The sequence below is a fragment of the Odocoileus virginianus genome, chromosome 1, assembly GCF_023699985.2.
Source record: "Odocoileus virginianus isolate 20LAN1187 ecotype Illinois chromosome 1, Ovbor_1.2, whole genome shotgun sequence".
NCBI lineage: Eukaryota > Metazoa > Chordata > Mammalia > Artiodactyla > Cervidae > Odocoileus > Odocoileus virginianus.
This window is the reverse complement of record NC_069674.1, coordinates 36,081,152-36,103,241: the sequence shown is the minus strand read 5'-3', so window position 1 is coordinate 36,103,241 and position 22,090 is coordinate 36,081,152. Positions and strand designations below refer to the sequence as shown.

General features: G+C 36.4%; 1 protein-coding gene across 4 annotated transcripts in view; it reads right to left on the bottom strand.

Annotated features, from left to right (window-relative positions):
• The window catches only part of CDK13 (cyclin dependent kinase 13), a 119,655-nt gene that overhangs the window by 66,712 nt on the left and 30,853 nt on the right, over positions 1-22,090 (bottom strand). For all 4 annotated transcript variants that reach the window (XM_070466705.1, XM_070466720.1, XM_070466714.1 and 1 more), the window contains exons 2-5: positions 17,853-18,512; positions 12,014-12,184; positions 10,483-10,622; positions 8,462-8,632 (exon numbers count right to left, since the gene is read on the bottom strand). In XM_070466705.1, coding sequence (XP_070322806.1) covers positions 8,462-8,632; positions 10,483-10,622; positions 12,014-12,184; positions 17,853-18,512 — 1,142 coding nt within the window. The remainder of the gene's footprint in view (positions 1-8,461; positions 8,633-10,482; positions 10,623-12,013; positions 12,185-17,852; positions 18,513-22,090) is intronic.

Sequence of the window (22,090 nt, the reverse complement as noted above, 5' to 3'; positions counted from 1 at the left end):
TCCTGATCATTCTAGTTTTGTAGTAATATTTGAGATCTCTTTGTATAAACCCTCCAATTTTTTCTAATTTTTTTTTGTTTGTTTTACTAGTTCACCTTTTGAATCTTCATATGAATCTTATGATCAACATGTCAGTTTCTATAAGGAAGCCAGCTGGGATTCTGAAAGAGACTGAACAGAACACATACATCAAATTGGGGAGTACTATGAAACAGATCCAACCTCTTGCCATTTATTTAGGTCTTAATATTTTTTCAATGATATTTTGCAGTTTTCAGGGTACAAAGGCTTACAATTTTTTGGTCAATTTACTCCTAGATATTTTATTCTTTTTAATGCTAATGTAAATTAAAGTTTTCTTAATTTCACTTTAGACTGTTCATTACTAGTGTAAAGAAAAACAGAGTTCTGTATATTGATCTTCTGCCACCTGCTGACCACATTTATTAGTTCTAACAGATTTTTAGTGGATTACACAGAATTTTCTGTACTGTGTATATATGCAAACACACACACACACACACAGATTAGAGTTGGTTTTACTTCCTCCTTTCCAACTGGTTACTTTTTATTTCATTTTTTTACCTAATTGCCCTGGTAATGTTGAATAGAAGTGGCAAGAGCAGACATCCTTATTTTTCACAGATGCCCTTTAACAAGTAGAGGCAGTTCCCTTTTTTTCCTTTTCTGTTTCTATTGCTGCCCTACTTTTCAGAGTGTAAATGGACACAAACTGTCTGGAAAACAACGTGGTAATGTGTCAAGAAATTTCAAAAGTTCAAATCCTTTAACCTAGAAACCCCATTTCTATAATCAAGTTAAGGGAATAATCAGATGTAAATAAGTTTTATACAAAAAGATATATGGACTCACTGACTACTATAATTATACGTGATTATACAGAATCTTTTATCACTCACTACTTCATTTCTCATCAAACCTATAATTCAGAACTTGTTAGGACTTTTTCTAGCAGATAAATTCCTATGTTTGGTTAAAGGTATATGAAAAGCTACAATAACTACTAGAATTTTCCAATATAACACTTCAGTATAGGAAACAGTAGTTGAAATGCCTGAAAGAAATAAAATGTGCAACAATGGAGGAATGAAATATAGTCTATCCAAGTGACACTATGCCAATAAAAAAGCAAGTTATTAATGACAGAAGCAGAACTTCAGTTTGGGAATAAATAATCACATGTATAGAAAGAGAGACATTAGGAAAACTACAGAAAATTTCAACAGTGATAATATCTGGGTCATTTTATACTTTATGTGTTATCTCCCAAATTTAAACCAGTAAACATCACTTTCTTAATCAAGTAAAGAAAGTCTAATATTTTACTTTCTCCTCCTCTGCCTCACTTAAAAAAGTTGCTATTGTTGTTCAGTCCCTAAGTTGTGTCCAACTTTGCAACACCATGGATTGCATGCAGCACACCACGCTTCCCTGTCCTTCACTACTCCTCAAGTTTGCTCAAACTCATGTCCATTAAGTCGGTGATGCCATCCAACCATCTCATCCTCTGTTGTCCCCTTTTCCTTGTGCCTTCAATCTTTCCCAGCATCAGGGTCTCCTCCAACGAGTCAACCCTTTGCATGAGGTGGCCAAAGTATTGGTGCTGTGGCATCAGGCCTTCCAATGAGTATTCAAAGTTGATTTGCTTTAGGACTGACTAGTTTGATCTCCTTGCAGTTGAAAGGACTCTCAAAAGTCTTCTCCAGCACCACAGTTCAAAAGCATCAATTCTTCAGCCCCCAGCCTTCTTTATGGTCCAACTCACACCCATACACAATTACTGGAAAAACCATAGCTTTGACTATACAGATCTTTGGTCAGCAAACTGTTATCTCCACTTTTTAATATGGTATTTAGGTTTGTCATAGCTTTTCTTCGAAGTAGCAAGAATCTTTTAATTTCATGGCTGCAGTCACCGTCCATAGTGATTTTTGGAGCCCAAAAAAATAGTCTGTCACAGTTTGCATTTTTTCCCCATCTATTTGCCATGAAGTGATGGGCTAGATGCCATGATCTTAGTTTTTTGAATGCTGAGTTTTAAGCCAGCTTGTTCACTCTCCTCTTTCACCTTCATCAAGAGGCTCTTTAGTTCCTCTTCACTTTCTATCATTAGAGTCGCATCATCTGCATATCTGAGATTGTTATTTCTCCTGACAATCTTGATTCCAGCTTGAGTTATCCAGCTCGGCATTTCTCATGATTTAAAAAAAAAAGTTACTGATTCTAAATAGTAGTAGTGCTACACAAAAAGAGGGTATAAGATCTTAAAACTGCATCCCTGGTCTAGACACCTTAATTGGAAATTTCACATAAACTATCAGATACAAATAAATTGAACGTCTGAGACAAGCTTTATCTTTTATATGACAAAATTAATACCATAATACAGGCAGTCCTCCAATGTAGGAGACACAAGAGATACGGATTCAATCTCTGGGTTGCAAAGATTGTCTGGAGCAGGAAATAGCAACCCACTCCAGTATGCTTCCCTGGAAAATCCCACGGACAGAGTGTCCTGGTGCACTAAAGTCTATAGGGTCACAAAGAGTCAAAATACTACTGAGCACATACACAGCAGTATATAAAAAAGTTAAACTTACAAATGACTTTCAATCCTGTGTCAATAACCTGCTGGAGACCACACCATTACAGGAAAATTGTATTTTTAATACAACAACCAAGTTCATTACTCTTTTAAGTTTGGAAAAAAGACGATATAGTATAGAGTTGGTAGGTGCAGACTCCTTAACAAAGTTTCTCCTGCTTATTAGGTAAGATTCCACAGCCTGTATTTAAATTTTTTCACTTCTCTTGAAAACTCACCACTTACAACTGAAATTTCAGCAATTACAAATTAACAGAGGAAAACTTCTGGGCAGAAATAAGCTTGACATTCATGTATTAGTTTGATCTAGTTCTAGCAACCATTGATCTGTCTGGTTCCCAGAAGCTCAGCGGATTCACAGATCAGATGTTTTTCTTTCCCGTGTATATCTCAAGCACTGTTCATTAGAACTTGCTGATTTGATGGAAATATTCTATAGTCAGGAAGATCCACTGGGGAAGGGATAGGCTATCCACTCCAGTATTCTTGGGCTTCCCTTGTGACTCAGCTGGTAAATAATCCACCTGCAATGTGGGAGACCTGGGTTCGATCCCTGGGTTGGGAAGATCCCCTGGAGAAGGGAAAGGCTACCCACTCCAATATTCTGGCCTGGAGAATTCTGGCCTGTAAGTCCATGGGGTCACAAAGAGTCAGACACAACTGAGCGACTTTCACTTTCTTTCAATCTATAGCTTCACTATCCAAATTGCAGCCAGTAGTCACATACAACTATAGAGCACTTGAAATGTCGCTAATGCAACCAAGGAAGTCAACTTTTAATTTTATTTAACTTTAATTAGTTTAAATTCAAATAACCACATTGCCTAATGGATCCTGTACTGGTCAGCCCAAGCCTTGAGCTGGTACAGTCTGTGGAATGAAAAAATGACCAAATCAATCAATAATCAATAATTCACCACAAACCTGATGAAATATCAGTATGTGTGCGTGCTCAGTCACTTCAGTCATGTCCGACTCCTTGTGATCCTATGGACTGTAGCCCACCAGGCTCCTCTGTCCATAGAGATTATGATCCACACATTCAAAGGTTTCAGTGTAGTCAATGACGTAGAAGGAGACGTTTTTCTGAACTCTCTTGCTTTCCCTATGATCCAAAGGATATTGGCCATTTGACCTCTGATTTCTCTGCCTTTTCTAAACCTAGCTTGTAAATATGTAAGTTCTCCATTTGCGAACGATTAAAGCCGAGCTTGAAGGATTCTGAGCACTACCTTACTAACACGTGAAATGAGCGCAACCGCACAGCCGGCAGTGTGAATGTTCTCTGGCATCACCCTCCTTTGGCGCTGGAACGACAACTCATCTTTCCAGTCCTGTGGCCGCTGCTGAATCTTCCAAGTTTGCTGGCATACTGAGGGCAGCACTTCGACAGTATCATCTTTTAGGATTTGAAATAGCTCAGCTGGAATTCCACCACCTCCACTAGCTTTGTTCATTGTAATGCTTCCTAAGGCCCACTTGACTTCATACTCCAGGTGACATTTTGCCATAAGCATTACTAAACTGCTTTCTCGATCTTTAGGAAAATTCCAAAATAAAAAAGTATTCAATTCTCTCATTAAACAAATACTAGTATTAAAAGTAATATAGCTAACAATTTACACAAAGTAATTTTAATACTGGTTTGGTTATCCAGGATATTATGCTAATTTTAAATACGAAAATACTATTTTGCGATATTGATACCATTATTTCAGTCTTTGTTTTTAACCTGAATAATAAATGTTTACATTTTGATATGGAGAGCAAATCCTGGGTTTCCCTTTGGTGGCTCAGATGGTAAAGAATCTGCCTACATTGTGGGAGACCTAGGTCGATCCCTGGGTTGGGAAGATCCCTGGGAGGAAGGCATAGCAACCCACTCCAGTATTCTTGCCTAGAGAATCTCCATGGACAGAGTAGCCTGGCGGGCTACAGTCCATGGGGTCTCAGAGAGTCAGATACAACTGAATGACCAAGCACAGCACATGGAGAAGAATAACTGACATCTTTATTTTATACTTCATGTAACTGTAAAGCAAAAAGTTTCCTCTACTCAGAGAATTATAAACTGCATTAAAAATTTTAATTGAACATTATTAAATTCATTCAGAAAATATTCTGTAAATTCATAATCCTCAGCTGAAAGAAGGAAATAACAAAGCAAAGCTTCTGCTGCAAAATAATTCATACCTTAGTTGACTTTATGAACAGGGAAGTATGCACACAAGAGTACTAAAATAAAAACAAGTAATTGCATCCCACCACAGAAACTAAAGGTCTAGAGGTACAGGAAATGTTTTCTTATACCTCACATTATAAATAAAAAGACTATAAAAGACAAAAAGTTCAAAGATTCCCTCAAAGATAATTAAAAAGAAATGGAATTGCTTAAAGATGAAAAAAGAATTAGGAAAAAAATTCAGAATTAGTTAAGTCTCTCCTGCATTCCCTCAGTTAATTCAGAAAAAGCTCTTTCAGCCTCTACGTGATCCTGCACAAAAATATACCCACAGTGAAACCACTTAATGTTGTTTTCTTAAGGACATTGTGGTGGAAAATGGGAAGACCAGCCACGTAGTTCAGTCGCTCAGCTGTGCCCGACATTTTGCAACCCGATGGATTGTAGCACACCAGGCTTCCCTGTCCATCACCAACTCCTAGAGACTGCTCAAACTCATGTCCACTGAGTCGTTGATGCCATCCAACAATCTCATCCTCTGTCGTCCCCTTCTCCTCCCACCTTCAATCCTTCCCAGCATCAGGGTCTCTCCTAATGAGTCAGCTCTTTGCATCAGGTGGCCAAAGCACTGGAGCTTCAGTTTCAACATCAGTCCTTCCAAAGAATATCAGGCCTGATTTTCTTTAGGATGGACTGGTTGCATCTCCCTGCAGTCCAAAAGACTCTCAAGAGTCTTTAACATCACAATTTAAAAGCATCAATTCTTCGGCACTCAGCTATCTTTATTGTCCAACTCTCAACATCTATACATGACTACTGGAAAAACCATAGCTTTGACTAGATGAACCTTTATCTGCAAAGTAACATCTCTGCTTTTAAATACGCTATCTAGGCTGGTCACAGCTTTTCTTCCAAGGAACCAGCATCTTTTAATTTCATGGCTGCAGTCACCATCTGCAGTGATTTCGGAGCCCAAGAAAACAGTCTGTCACTGCTTCCATTGTTTCCCCAAGTATCTGCCATGAAGTGATGGGACTGGATGTCAGAATCTTCATATTTCTGAATGTTGAGTTTTAAGCCAGCTTGTTCACATTCCCCTTTCATTTTCATCAAGAGGCTCTTCAGCTACCCTTTGCTTTCTATCATAAGGTCAGGTAAGGCCTCACTAAACAACACTCAGGTAGAGACCTAGAGAATGAGAAACTAGCTTTCAAACCGTGTGTGTGTGGGTGCACACGCATGCACACGCAAATGTGAGCAAATGTGTTTGTGTTGGGGTTGGAGAGGTATATTCCAGTGTAAAGAAAGGCTGCAGGGCAAAGAAGTGCACTGGCCTATCTGACCAAACAAGCAATGTGACTTGACTTCGGTGAGCAATCAGAAAAACTGACTTGGGCTGGGTTTGGGAAAATAAACAAGGATGCGATCCACAGATCAGAAAAAATAGGAAGTCCAGAATATGTTACAGGAAAAGTACTACATTAACTTGGCTATAGTACAAGATTAATAAAAAACAGAATCTGTCAACACCCTCATTCATAAAATCTTAATTCTCACTACACAGTAAGAGAAATATTTCCCTTTAAAGGGTGAAGAAATAACAGGCTCAGAAGGGCTAAAGACCTTATTTAAAAGCTAAGTCTCTAATCTCAGACATTCCAACCGAAGTCAAACAGGTCTCCTTTCTACTTCACTGTAAGAAATAATGAAAACATGAAAAAGGCAAACGGGGTTGAAAGTCAGGCAAAGAAATTAGCTTGATTATGGGGAAAAAACAAATGAAAGTGATGTCAATTAAAAAGATGATTCTCATGATCTCCATAAGAAATACAGAATACTTTCAAACATAGGTTCCGTCATAAGAAATGGTTACTATATATAACATCAATCATTTTTATACTTTGGTCCCTAGAAGAATAAGATGGTGGATGTGTATAGCTGTGGATGGGAGAAGGCTAAGAATCATGCTCAATCATGATTGAGTTCAATGATCAATCTCAATCAAACCTTTGATCATGCTCAATCAAACCTACTTTAACCTATTTTACATCAGATTTAGTTTGAAAACGAATTCTGCTCTTTGAAAACCAATTATCAGGGCTCCAACCTTGGTCTTACTCTGAACATCTAAAACCTATTGGAGGTAGAGCATTTCTTTTACCCGACATATACCCTATAATAACTACTTTTTAACTACCTCAAAAAGCACGCTAATGTCTTTTCAGCTCTTTTTGCTAAAAGTCAACCAAATACTACTATAGTTTATCAAAAGGCAATTTCAGGTTAAAATTTTTGCCTCCACACTTTTAGAAATATATCCTGCCATAAAGTTTACTTGTAAGTTGAGGCATTATAACGTTAAAAATGTAAGATAAATATATTCTAACACTACTACTATAAACTGCTTCTCAATCACTAAAAAACAAAGACTAAAAATTATATATTGAGCCCCCCAAAACAAACATTACTAGTGAATGCTTTTCGTGTAATACTAATAAGTATGCTTTGACATTTACTTAGGTGACTCAAAAACCAGTAAGGTAATACATGTAAAATAATTCAACACAGCTATTTTTAAAATAGAGTTTGACAACCAAACTGAAAAATGGCAGAAGACCTAAATAAACATTTCTCCAAAGACGACATACAAGTGGCCAACAGTCACTTGAAAAGATGCTCAACATCACTAATTACTAGAGAAGAGCAAATCAAAACTACCGTGAGGTACCTACCTCATACCAGTTCAAAATGACCACCACTAAAAAGTCTACAAATCACTTGCTAGAGAGGATATGGAGAAAACGGAACCCTCTTGCACTGTTGGTGGGAATTCTGGTATAGCCACTATGGAAAATAGTATGGAGGTTCCTCAGAAAAGTAAAACAGAGTTACCCTATGATCCAGCAATCTGATTCCTGGGTATATATCCAGACAAAACTATTAATTCAGAAAGATACGTGCACCCCAGTGTTTACAGCAGCACTATTTACAACAGCCAAGACATGGAAACAACACAAATGTCCACTGACAGATGACTAGAAAAGAAGATGTGGTATATACACATACTATGAAGACACAGAAGAGAATGAAATAATACCATTTATAGCAACACAGACGGACCCAGAGATGATCATACTAAGTGAAGTCATACAAAGACAAACACCATATGGTATCATTTACATGTGGAATCTAACATGTGACACAGTAAACTTACCTACAAAACAAAACAGACTCACAGACACAGAAAATAGACTTGTGGTTGCCGAGGAGGAGGGGAGATGGGGGACAGAAAGATTGGGAATTTGGGATTATCAGATGCAAACTATTATAAATATAATGGATAAGCAACAAGGTCCTACTGTATATCACAAACAACTATAGTCAATATTCTGTTTATCATCACATGAAATTCATATCAGAATATGGAAAAGAATGTATATAAATATAAAACTGAATCACTTTGCTATACAGCACAAATTATTACAACACTGTAAATAAACTATAATTCAATAAATTTTTAGAAAAAAATTTAATAAGTTTGATATTAAGGCAATGGCTTTACTGTACCTAATAAATACTTAATCAATACCAAAATATATAAATTAGCAACATCATGAATATACAGAGCTGATTATATAAATATGCACACATACCTTTATCCTTCTTAAAGTCCAAAGCATCTTCTTTATCAGTCACTATTTCCTTCATATTGATAATACTCTGGTGGGTAAGCTGCCGGAGAATTTTAATTTCTCGAATTGCTGTAATAGGAAACCCTTCCTTTTCATTATCCAGGCGTACTTTTTTTAAGGCTACCATTTCTCCTATTAGAAAAGTAAATAAAATCAGGTTACCAACTAACAAAACCAAATAATATTTTAAACTTTTATTTTTTCTTTTTGGCTGCACCAGGCAGTTCATGGGAATCTTAGTTCCCCAACCAGGGATCGAACCCATGCCCCTGAAGAGGAATCTTGCAGTCTTAACCACTGGACCACCAGGGAATTCCCCAAATTTTTAATTCATAATTTCAGCCCCTACCCTTGAAATTACAACCCATAAAATATATTTTGGTTTCCAATATGCCAAATTATAAATTTATGGTTCAAAAAGTCTCTGGTTAAATAAATTATGGGGTATTTACCAAACTATGGAATATTATATAACTGTTAAAAAGGATACAGTAGGTCCAAATATATTGTTATTTTATGATAAGATGCATTAAATGAAAAAAGCAAGATAATGAGCGTTGATACATTACACTGCATTTTTTTTTAAATGAAGAGGGAACACTAAATATACACCTAATTTGCTGATACACGTATAAAAATCTCTCTAAACAGATGTGAAAACTCTGGACATTAAACAGATATGAAGACATGCTCATACATATTAACTTGTCCAAAGATGCAGAGTTATCTAGTAGTGAAACTGGGATTTAAAATCTGGTTTAGCTCTCTCCAAACTATGTGCTCTTCCCTCAACACTAAATGATTTCATACAACTGAGTTTTGTAACAGATAATCTAAGTATTGAAGTGTTAGTCACTCAGTCATGTCCGACTCTTTGCAACCCCATAGACTGTAGTCTGCCAGGCTCCTTTGTCCATGGGATTCTCCAGGCAAGAATACCAGAGTGGGCAGCCATTTCTTTCGCCAGGGGATCTTCCCAGTAGGGACTGAATTCCAGGTCTCCCGCTAGCAAATGGATTCTTTACTATCTGAGCTACCAAAGAAGCCAGGTGTGTGTACTGAAACACACACACAGAAATCCTATTTTAAGAGAAAATTCACTACAATAAGTTTGTTCATTCCACTTCTTTGTAGGAAAAAAGAAGAATTCAGTACTTACAAATTTTCCAAAGGAAGGACATTTTTACTTTTAATCATTAAAACTTAGTTGATTCTTCTTAACAGAACTCTAAAATACAGTATGATTCCTGCTTTAAAATTCAATCTCTTTTGATAATGCAGAATCATATTTATAAATATTAGTTTATTGCTGCAAGCTATAACTGACTTCAAAGTTTCTATGCATAAGGTAGTCTCCCTTATACTAGGTGGCCTCAAACATCTATGCTATTTTATGTATTGGTTTGTATCAACAAGGAACTGTAAATAATTAAATACTGGCTCTAAGCACTATTTATTAGTAAAATATATGACCTCTAACATACTTTTTCCTCTACTCCAAGGCTTTTTAAAACTTTCTCTCAGGTGACTCATTATAATCTGAAAGACTACACTGCTAAATCTGGCCTCCAAATAAAGGATAACTTCTACAGAAAAAAAACTTGGGGGAGGGCAGCAAAATATAGGTGTCACGTAAGTCTTAACAGAACAAAATTTACTAATTAAGGTCAAGGTACTTTCCACCTTGATTACCAACAACATAAAATTTTACTGACCGAAAAAATCTAAATCCCCCCATATTACACAACAGAAATACTTAAAAAAAAATTTTTTTAACATATATATGTATATACCTTGTTACCTGAACTCATATCTTAATATTAGTCTATATATAAAATGAGACCAAAAATAAGATGAAACAAGAGCATGATAAATTCAAGTTTAACTTTTTCCGGAAACTTCCTCAAGTTATACATTAGAAGAGAAACATGAGTTAAATACATTCCATAGACCCAAAGATTCAAAATACTTGGCATTCTTACCAGTGTCTTTATCCCTGGCCTTGTAAACTTGTCCATAGGTACCTTCTCCAATAATTCCGATGATATCAAATTTATCCACGCAGCGTTTTCCCCAGTCAATATCTTTCTCTTTGATTTCACCATAGCGAGGCCCACATATTCTATCAAATATAGTTCTGAAGTTTTTATATACAATCAAGCAAACTGAATAAACTATTTAATACTCAGCATCCACCCTCCACCCAATCTTCAATCTTTTCTTTCCCCTCACCCTTGTATATTTGTGATCATCTAAAACAAGTAACACTGTGAGTTGGTACTATAAATCATCATGAAAGTCAAGTTATTATTTCTGAATACTGACTTTCCTTCTGTAGACTAACAGAATATGAAAGAGAAGTGAAGTGTTTATGAAGGACTTTCAGAAACACAGCGTAACTTTTCAGTGAGTGGACCAAAGCAACACCAGTCCAGAGTCAAAGCCCTCTAACCAGCCACCAGAGTGTTTTCTTTTTCATTCACTGACAACAAATCTATATGTATTTGCTTTCAAAAGTCAAAAGTTTAAAAATATGAAAATTACCAAAGATCTAACTACAAAGCATATTAACAAGTTTAGACTATGGCTCAATAAAACTATCTTAAAAACAGAAGCACCAGAAAGACTTTCAGTCAAGAGAATATAGAAATACTAATATAATCATCCCTTAGGAATCCACACTTTTTAAAAAGTGTGCATTATATATACAACAAATATTTGACACTCATCAAGAAGATATGTAACTCGATAGTTTTTTAATATTCTGGCAGGTAATAGAATTTAAGTTAATTAAGCTACAATACTCAAGGAGAGACTATTTTAAGTTTTCTAGCTTTCTACTCTATACTAGAAAATCACTTCATATTCTTATACTAGACACTACCTGAAACAGCAATTCTAAAATCAGATCTAACTCAAAGGCTTCCTCACACTTTTCTTTGGTTAAGTTTTAAAAAAAAAAAAAAAAAAGGGAATCGTCATTCTCTTCTTAACTGATGAACAGGTTTCAAGGGAAAGAGTTATCTCTAGGCACTTACTTGAAGCTAATTTAGGATACAGATTTCAAACCTTCTTCCACTCCACCTCTTGCAAAATGAAGAATGCATTAGTTATGGGAGCAAATGGAGCTAAAAGGAAAGGAAAACATAGCAGCTTGCCCATTTCTAATTTTGTCTGGGCTCACTGAATACTGACTTCCACCGTGCCCAATTTCAATATTTCTGTCATTTAAATATGTTAATTATCGAAGTTTTCTTCAACACATATAATATCCCAAGAAATCAATACATTACAAACTGAGAAAACAATTGTGGTTTTATTAGTCACTTTGAGTAAGTACTCAGGCAAGTATGAAAAAAATTTCCAAAGCTCCAATAAAATTTATTCATATACTTAAGCTGAAAAAATAAATACACTTTTTAAAAATCTTAATTTTGTATTTTATGATTTTTTCTCTGATGATACAGAATCATCTCTGGTCAATTTAAGAGCAGGTAGAAAGCAAGCACATACTTAGGCCTCCTTTTATTATGTAACTGTGTTGCTGTTTTCTTTTCCTCTGGACTCTTTGAGAGATCATCTCCTCCCGGTAACTCAGGGGGCAGTGGTAAATCAGCAAGTAGACATCGCAGTTTCTTTTCTACTTCTTTTTTAACCGCTTTCACTGAAATATTTCCTCGCAAGCTAAAAAGGAATTACGAATAAACACAAAATTTATTTCACTGAGAAATAAAAATACATCTATGAAATATGCAATGGCAAAAGACTAGTTTACTTTCCAGCTATATTCAACTGCAAAATACAAAATTTGGGAGTAAAAATGATACAGAATTAGATTAAAAAACAATGGAAAACTAAGAGAAATATGGAATTCAGTTACTAATAATGTATGAATAATTATGTTCATTAATTGCAACAAATGTACCATACTAACACTCTTAGATGTTAATAATGAAACCAAGTGCAACCTATATGGTAACCCTCTGTAATATCACTAATTTTTTTGTAAATACTAAAACTGTTCTTAAAAAATGTTTCTTTTTAATGATACAGACTTACTACAAAACTACAAATTAAAACTTAAAGCAATCATGCTTTACAGGAAAATTCATTAGTTTTAAAGCACTTGGTTTGATTCTGGTAGAGAGACAAAAAGCTATTTTGTTATAAGAAATAAATCACATGCTATTATTTATCTTGCCTACTTAAATAACCACAGGGAACTAATTTAGGGCTTCCCAGGTAGGTCAGTGGAAAAGAATCCACCTGCCAATGCTGAAGATGCAAGAGACCTAGGTTTGATCAATGGGTCAGGAAGATCCCCTGGAATAATAAATGGCAACCCACTCCAGAATTCCTGCCTGGAAAATTCCGTACACAAAGGAACCTGGAGGGCTACAGTCCATAGGGTGGCAAAGAATCAGACAGGACTGAGCACGCACACAAAGAACTGATTTAGCTTCAACCCTTTTCCGAATAAATTTTTCTTGAATTGGACAATGATTCTTTTTTTTAAAGTTTTTTTAAGACTCTAGTTTATCAGAATTACAGTTGAAAATTAAGCTCAGTTTTATACTTTTTATGAATATATTAAGGGCTCTGATTTTTTTAAGTATATCTTAACCTGGTAATTATTTTAAACCTTCCAGACATTACAAATATAACATGTTGAAAGAGAATCTTAAAACGATAATAAAATCTGGACTTCACACCCTTTCCTTTTTCATATGTGACTTTATCTATTTATTTCTGGCTGTGCTGGGTCTTTGCTGCTTTTGTGGTTTTCTCTCCTTGCGGCAGGCGGGGGCCGCTCTGCTGTCGTGGCCCACAGGCTTCTCCCTGCAGTGGCTCCCCTTCCTGCAGGGCCCAGACTCCACAGTGCTCAGCTCGGCAGCTGCAGCTCCCAGGCTCCGGAGCACAGGCTCCATCGTGCCGGCGCACAGGCTCAGCTGCTCTGGAGCTTGCGGGCCTTTCCCCGTCAGGGACTGAACCCTGTCTCCTGCACTGGCAGGTGGGTTCTTTACCACTGAGCCAGGAGAGAAGCCTTACTTCATATACTTTCCTAACAGTTATAAGTCCCAGAATTTAAAAAATTTAATGAAACTACACTGCTGTGGTCAGAAATTACTACTGACATTAACAATATAAGTCATTTCACTTAACTTTCACTCCTACTTACACTGAACGTTAATATTATTATACAATAAATATATGGATTTTTAAATACCATCTGATAAAAACTATCAATAAAATTATGACTTTTCTTCACAACCCCAGGTTACTTACTAGAAGGTAACCTCTAATAGGGAAAACAAGCTCAAAAGGAAATTGGATTGCAGTTTTATTTCTATAGTAATGGTGTCGTGCAACCTACTTTCCAATTTTAATGTCCCACCATTTAACAAATATTCACCGTCCATGTTCATGTGGTAGATGCTACAGAAAACACTATAGTTTAACAACAGGAAAAATTCACAAAAACATTAAGATTCAGTTCTTCTCAGAAAGAAATTTTCAGTCCTTTGGAAGACATCAGTAAGCAGCAGGATACAGTACTAAACACACTAATTTCCAGAGTAATATGGTACTAAAGGGTAGCCAACTCAAGACTGCAAGACAGCAAAAGCTTTTTTCTAGAAAAGGTACCACTTGAACTGTCTGAAAATAAATCTATTTAAAATAATTTATTTAGAAAACTGTAGTCTCCAACTCGTAATTAGACTTTAGTCAAAACTTTGCTAGAATAAAAACAATTCAACATGGGGGGAGCAGAGTAGAAGTCTTATTTTACTTACAATTTAGCATGTAAAAGACTGCCTATATTCAAATACATCATTATATGAACTATTAAATTCAACAAGGCTCCGAGACTTAGGAGAAATGAAATATCACTTCCCAAGAATAACACTATATAATTTAAAATATATTCACACTGAATACTTGCAATAACCAAATAGGATATGTAATGATTTTTTGTTTCCATATACTACAGTAACAAAAAACAATAAAATGCCTTAACAAGAAATGCATAAGATCAAGAGAAGAAAATTAAAACATGATTGATAAACATAAAACTAGACAAGAATGAAACAAAAGAAACGATGTTTTCATATGGGAAGTTCTAATTCTGTACAGCTGTCAGTCTCCAAATTTATCACTGCATTTAATCAAGTCCCAAACAAAAAATCAAGCAAGAGAAACCAAATGATTTAAAATTTATCTAATAATAAAGGAAAAAATGCCAACACTGGGCCCAAATTCATTCACAGCAGCATTGAAGTTGAGGCTGAAGGGTTGGGTTGTTCACTAAGCAGTTATTTACTCCATCCCTTCACTTTTACATTACCTGCCTGCATCTAATTTTTATATATAACACCAGAATTCAGTGAGATAGAGTATTCAATAGATGATGGTAGCAGCAACTGATCTATTAGTCCACAAGGTGGTGGATGAGAGTGGATAATCAGACCATGTCTTTCTTCTACATATAATAAAGAAAAACAAATTTCTGTGAGATGTGAATCAACCTTTAAAAACTCTTTAAACCGTAAGTTTTAATGGAAAAATGACAGATCCAAATACATTCAAAATGGAAAACATTCACACAGTCAAAATAAGTTAAGTTTCAAAGACAAGCAACACACTCTGACAGGCACAGATGAAGATTCTAACATAAGGGGTACCTATAAATCAATTTAAAAAATAATAATAATCTTAAGGAAAAGTCAGCAGAAGACCTGAACAAGCAATTCACTGGAAAAAATATATAGCCAACAAATGTTCAGAAAGATGCTATATCTCAATAATCAGAAAAATACAAAATTAATCACATATTTTAAAGATTTTCAATATTTCAAAATTGGCAATATTTAGTGATACTGAAGCAATTTTATACATTTGGCTACATAAATTGACACACAATCCTATTAAGACACAATTTGGCAGTTTCTATCAAATTTTTAAATGTGGATGTTTGACCACATAACTATCCAATATAAATTGTTCCACATGTACATAAAATATTAATGTATAAGGAGCATTTAACAGCAAACAATTATGAATCTAAATATCCATTAATCAACAGCAGAAAAATTAATAAGAAAGTGATACATCCACTTCCATGTGTCGGAATACTGAATCTATCTCTGCCAACGTGGAAAGATCTCCAATACATTAACTTTTAAAAGAAGAAAGGAAGAATACTATAAATGGTATGATCTTCATTTTTTTTAAAAGATGATTAGATGTAAAAGTATAGTTAACAGTCTATCTTATGATCTTCAGAGAGAAATAGATTCCAGGGCTGGGAGAGAAGCAAAGTTCAAAGTGAGTCTAAAAGATTGTTTGGATGGGAAGCAAGAATGAACTCCAAAATAAAAGGGGTCATATCAAACGGACAAAGGAGTTGGCTTAAAGGAGCTCCCACTGGCCAAATTTCAGACAATCAAATTTGGAACATCAAAAAGAAGAGTGGCTGTTAACTAGTGTTAAATCAATCTTAGGCCATGTATGTCAACAGTAGTACTCAAGAGTCTTAAAAAATTTCTATATCCCTGAAACATACAAAAACATTCACAGCAAAAACGAGCAGAGACACAATAAAAAAAGACGATAGCAAAGAAGGTGAGTCAAAAAAAATTTCAATGACCAAGTATGGAATGTGCCACCATCTTATTAAAAACAGATGCACAAAGAATACCCTTCTTCCCTATATGCAAAACAGAAAAAGAGACTCAGATGTATGGAACAGACTTGTGGACTCTGGGAGAAGGCGAGGGTGGGATGTTTCAGGAGAACAGCATTGAAACATGTGTATTATCTAGGGTGAAACGGATAACCAGCTCAGGTTGGGTACATGAGACAAGTGCTCGGGCCTGGTGCACTGGGAAGACCCAGAGGGATCGGGTGGAGAGGGAGGTGGGGGGGGGGGGACTGGGATGGGGAATACATGTAAATCCATGGCTAATTCATATCAATGTATAACAAAAACTACTGTAATGATGTAAAGTAATTAGCCTCCAACTAATAAAAATTAAAAAAAAAAAAAAAAAAAAAGAATACCCTTCTTAATAAGCAGTCACCATCTGGGCACACATCCTGAAGCCTTACCAGTAAAATTTACCCCTACAGCACATATGAAGAGTAAAGTGGAGAATAACTAGTCTCACTGGTCCAGAATCACTAGATTCTCAGCAACAAGCAACAGGCTTATTCTCTTACTGATAAAGTGACTCAGTTCTGCACTCATGCCTCTCTGTGCTGAACAACCTATTCCAGGACTCATCAAAACATAAATCACTACTGTTATGTCCCTTCAGTGTTCCTAACAAAAACAGTCAAACCTGCAAATATCAATCACAATTAGAATAATATAACTAGATAACACCTGATTAAATTGGATGGGGTCCCTTCAGCAACATTTCTGATTGTACTGAAAATACACAAGAGAAAAGATGCTTCAGAGGGCATGAAATTATAATTTATTTTTGTTTAAATTACAAAATTTTCATAAAGCTAGCCAAAGTGAGGGCTTGGAAGACCTGCCCACATGGCATTTTTATCAACTTGTTTTCAAATTCCCTAAAGATGCCAGCTAGAAAAATTGCCCATATAGTTGTTTTTTAACAAAAAGGGGAGAGGGAGTTATAATTTCTTCATAAAAATAAAAATGAAAAAGGTCAAGTCAATAGGCAAATCACACAGAGCATAAAGTTTCCATCCAAGAACAATTTGAGAAACATTCTTAGAACTGCCTTTATACTTAGTCATTCTTACCTTTATCCTCTTTAAAATGTTTCAAAATAAAGTACTAGCTATAATCCCAACAGCAGAAATTGATAAATAATTTAAAGGAAAGCACTAACACATTATGAAGTTTCTGTAACATGTAATTAATCTCTAGTTGCAAAAAATTAAGTCAATAAAAAACTAAAAAAAGATGTATTCATAAAGAGACCTAAAGTGATAAATTTATAAGGTCAGTGAAAACACTTAGAAAAAAGCAAGATAATATGATATTATCGCCCAGGACAGATTCTATTATAAAATGTCCTGTCTCTGATAACATCAAAGAATATTCAGCCAAAGAAAATACTGACATTTCTAAATTCCAAACTGAAACATACATTATATCACATAACAATGGCAATTTTTACCTGGAATTCTTAGCATAAGCTATCATTTTTTCATCCTACAAGCAGTGTGCTTCATTTTAAGTTGTATACCATAAAAAAAATTCACTTACTAAACAGTCTTTCATAAAGTTTTTTGGGGGAGAGGGTCAAATAATCTCTCATTTCAAACTGAGATTTCCTTCTCTTTAACCAGCCACAACAAAATCTTTTGCACTTACCTATCGGCATCCTTATCTTCAGGCAGCATGGGAGGCAAAGGTAAAGGTGGTAAGGTAGAGGTCACTAAAGCCACATGTTGCTCCTTCTCCTTGGCTCCTATGCTTGGTGTAAGTGGTTTCGTTTTCTCTTTAAGAGATACTGGTTCCTCCTTTGTAGCAGCAGATTTACTCTCTTTTCCAACGACAGCTGCTTTCTTGGCGGCTTTATCTACAATCAAATTATTCTCCACTTTTGTTACCTGAAGAGGTGGCTTTGTCTTTGCCTTGTCATTTTTTAAAGTCCCGCCGCTTGAGGGAGAAGGTGCATGCTCGATTTTCAGTTTCTTCACGTCCTTCACATGGTTGGTTTGTGACGCGCTGGCACCAGCTTCTGGGTTCCCCTTGGTAGGTGTAGCGGTGCTGGCAGCTTTGGCGGCCTTGGCAGCAGCCTCAGCAGCCTTCGCTGCCTCTGCGGCCTTAGCGGCCTCCGCAGCTCGCGCGGCCTCTGCAGCTCGCGCTTTTTTATTCTTGTTCAATTCAGCTGCCAGGCTGCTCTTCAGAGTTAGTGTGCTAGGAGAAATGCTAGAATGACGACTTCTGGATCTAGACAATCTATGCCTGCTACGAGATCTTGAATGCCTAGATGAATATGGGCTTCTGCTTCGTGATTTGGCAGACCGTCTGGTGGAAAATAATTAAGATTTAGTCAGTAATTCAGAAAAGTTCAATTTGCAATGTACAAAACTGCTAACTTGAGCCTGTAAATTAAATAGAAAGTATTTAATTTCAAAATCACAATATAGTTTTTGTGAGAGAATTTTTTAAAAAACAAAAAGTGCTTTTAAGTAAAATATCATCTAGTAGCTATACATTTCCTGAAAACACAGTGAATGCTTGATTCTGGTCTGGCCTACGAACGCTCAAAGGTAAAGCTAGAAGAAAGCACATCTCTGTGAGAAGAAATACAGTAAGAATTAGGAGGAAAAAAATATGAAAATAAAATCACTGCTGTCTCAAGAAAATAGAAGCAGTCACTAAGGATACATCAATGGTTAGACGTGGGAGAGCGAAGTCTGACCAATCTTTTACCAGGCAGATAATTTCTGCATCTTAAAAGCACTTCATCCATAAGTTCAGAAGCAAGCAGTGCTCTGTCTACACCAAGAATGAAAAGAGTGAAACCTCTCATTTGGCAGTAAATCAAAAAAGTCTAAATTCTGGGAACTACTGAACAATTGACTGTTCACTTCTCAAAAATCACTGAAGTAAAGAGAAAGTCGCTCAGTCGTGTCCAACTCTTTGCTATACCATGGACTACACAGTCCATGGAATTCTCCAAGCCAGATTACTGGAGTAGGTAGCCTTTCCCTTCTCCAGGGGTTCTTCCCAACCCACGGATCAAACCCAGGTCTTCCACATTGCAGGCGGATTCTTTACCAACTGAATCACAGGGAAGCCCAAGAATACTGGAGTGGGTAGCCTATCCCTTCTCCAGCAGATCTTCCCAACCCAGGAATAGTACCAGGGGGTCTCCTGCATTGCAGGTGGATTCTTTACAACTGAGCTAACAGGGAAGCCCCCCAAATCACTGGGAAACACATATACTAACATACATTCAAAAGTATGGTGGCAATCAAAATTCTTATGAAACAAATGCAGCACAGCACCAAGAGAAATAAAGCTGAGCTTTTCAAATCCACACCTTATCAAAACTTCTAAGAAATACACGACCAAGGCACTATTGGAGTACTTTGATATGGCTCACTTAATGACCACATCAACCCCAGTAAAGTATCTGCAGTTTAGAGATAAGAAATTGAATCTAAAATATTACCTTAAGTCAGTCCCACTCTTATTAGTAGCTGTTCTGGTTATTACCTTACTGCCATTACCCCGTCCCTCCAATATTCTTCTGCCCTACTCTGTGCCCAAAAGGAAGCAGACCTGAACAGCATCTCCCGGTTCCAGTACTGTCCATCCCTGACAGAGAAAAGCTGGACTATTTCCTTCCAATTCCCTCCTTCCTCCTGGTCATATTTTGTGACAGACGCTGTGTCCCTTTATCACCCATGGCTCCCGTCAGGTACCCACTTCTCCACAGCTCTCACTAGGCTCTAATGACACTAAGCTTTCCTTGTCCTTTCAAGCTTCCCTCTGTAACCAGCGAAAACACATCCTTTGTCAGTTTTCTTACTCCATCCCTATCCCTGTACTCCTCCTGAATCATCTGAGTTGGATTCTGTCATCTTCTAGAACCTAACTGCATGCCAGGTCTTAAAACCAGACCTTTTGATTCTGAAGTAGGTCAAGTCACATTCAACACATTAATACACTACTATTAAAGCTCAACATTCAGAAAACTAAGATCATGGCATCTGGTCCCATCACTTCATGGCAACTAGATGGGGAACAGTAGAAACAGTGGCTGACTTTATTTTTGGGGGCTCCAAAATCACTGCAGATGGTGATTGCAGCCATGAGATTAAAAGACGCTTACTCCTTGGAAGGACAGTTATGGCCAACCTACACAGCATATTAAAAAGCAGAGACATTACTTTGTCAGCAAAGATCTGTCTAGTCAAGGCTATGGTTTTTCCAGTGGTCATGTATGGATGTGAGAGCTGGACTAAAAGAAAGCTGAGTGCAGAAAAACTGATGCTTTTGAACTGTGGTGTTGGAGAAGACTCTTGAGAGTCCCTTGGACTGCAAGGAGATCCAACCAGTCCATCCTAAAGGAAATCAGTCCTGAATATTCATTGGAAGGACTGATGCTGAAACTGAAACTCCAATACTTTGGCCTCCTGATGTGAAGAACTGACTCATCTGAAAAGACCCTGATGCTGGGAAAGATTGAGGGCAGGAGGAGAAGGGGATGACAGAGGATGAGATGGTTGGATGACATCACCGACTCAATGGACATGGGTTTGGGTGGACTCCAGGAGTTGGTGATGGACAGGGAGGCCTGGCATGCTGCCTGCCGTTCATGTAGTCGCAAAGAGTCAGACATGACTGAGCAACTGAACTGAACTGATGGAAACAGTTCTTACTGAAATCAAAATATTGGGATTCGGTAAATAAGCAAAGAAACTCCTAAGAACCTGTATCAAAATGGGAAGAGAAAGAGAAGAACTGGAAAGTTTTGTTTATATCTGGCATTCATGTATTACATAATATATAATATATATTATGCAATACATTTTACAATTCTAGTATGAAGACAAATAATGGTTAGATTTAGGATAAACTCAAATACAAATTCAACCTCTTCCTCATTCTCTCAGAAACATTTCAAAATGTACAGAGGGCCAATTACTGTTCAGTGCTGAGCTAGTGTTTCAAACTCTATGCATAAAGTTTTTATGTAACATTATTTCAGGTAAAAGGGGATATTGGTTTAGAAAACACTTTAACACTTGGTTATGGTTAAATACTCATACACATCGATCATTAAAATCATCAACAAGTTTATTAACTATTTATGGAAATGAGGGAAATGTTTGGTTAAATATAAAGTAATAAGCTGGTTATAAACTATCTTGGATAACTTTAATATAGGAGCCAAAAGTCATATTATGAAACATACAGCCACACTTTTAATTTCCTCTGCCTTCAGAATCTTGGACCTCAAAGTAAGTCTGCTCTGCCGTGTTTCTATGCCCTGATCAGATACCAAGCAGCAGAAGAAAGGCACACAGCAGGAGACAGCAAAGAAACTGTCATCTCACCAGAGGTAATAGCACAAAACTCTTCTTAAATCAACTTTCCTATACTTGTTGCCAGTTCCATACAAGATAGAAATTATATGTAAGAAATTTATAATCAGTAAACTTTACTTAAGAAAACAAAGATAAAATCCCAACACAAGTAACTCCTCTAGCGTATTGATTATTCTCTTCTGCCAAGAATCTGTATAATGAAATTATCAGAAAGACAAAAAAATGTTTGATTTATAAAAATCCTATTTCAGAAAAGACGTTTTTATGGTATTTGATCTCTGTACCAAATGAAATTATTCTTGACACACTCTCCCTTCGTATCCAATTCTATTTCACTTCAAAGTTTTCTTAACTTTTCAAATTTTCTATCCTAGTAAACTTGTATCCTCTAAGATGTTTCATATTTGGTGATAAATTTCAAGTATGTATTTACTGTTTATGTGCATACATGCTAAGTCTCTTCGGTTGTGTCTGACCTTTTGCGATCCCGTGGACTGTAGCCCACCGGGCACCTCTGGCCATGGGATTCTCCAGACAAGAATA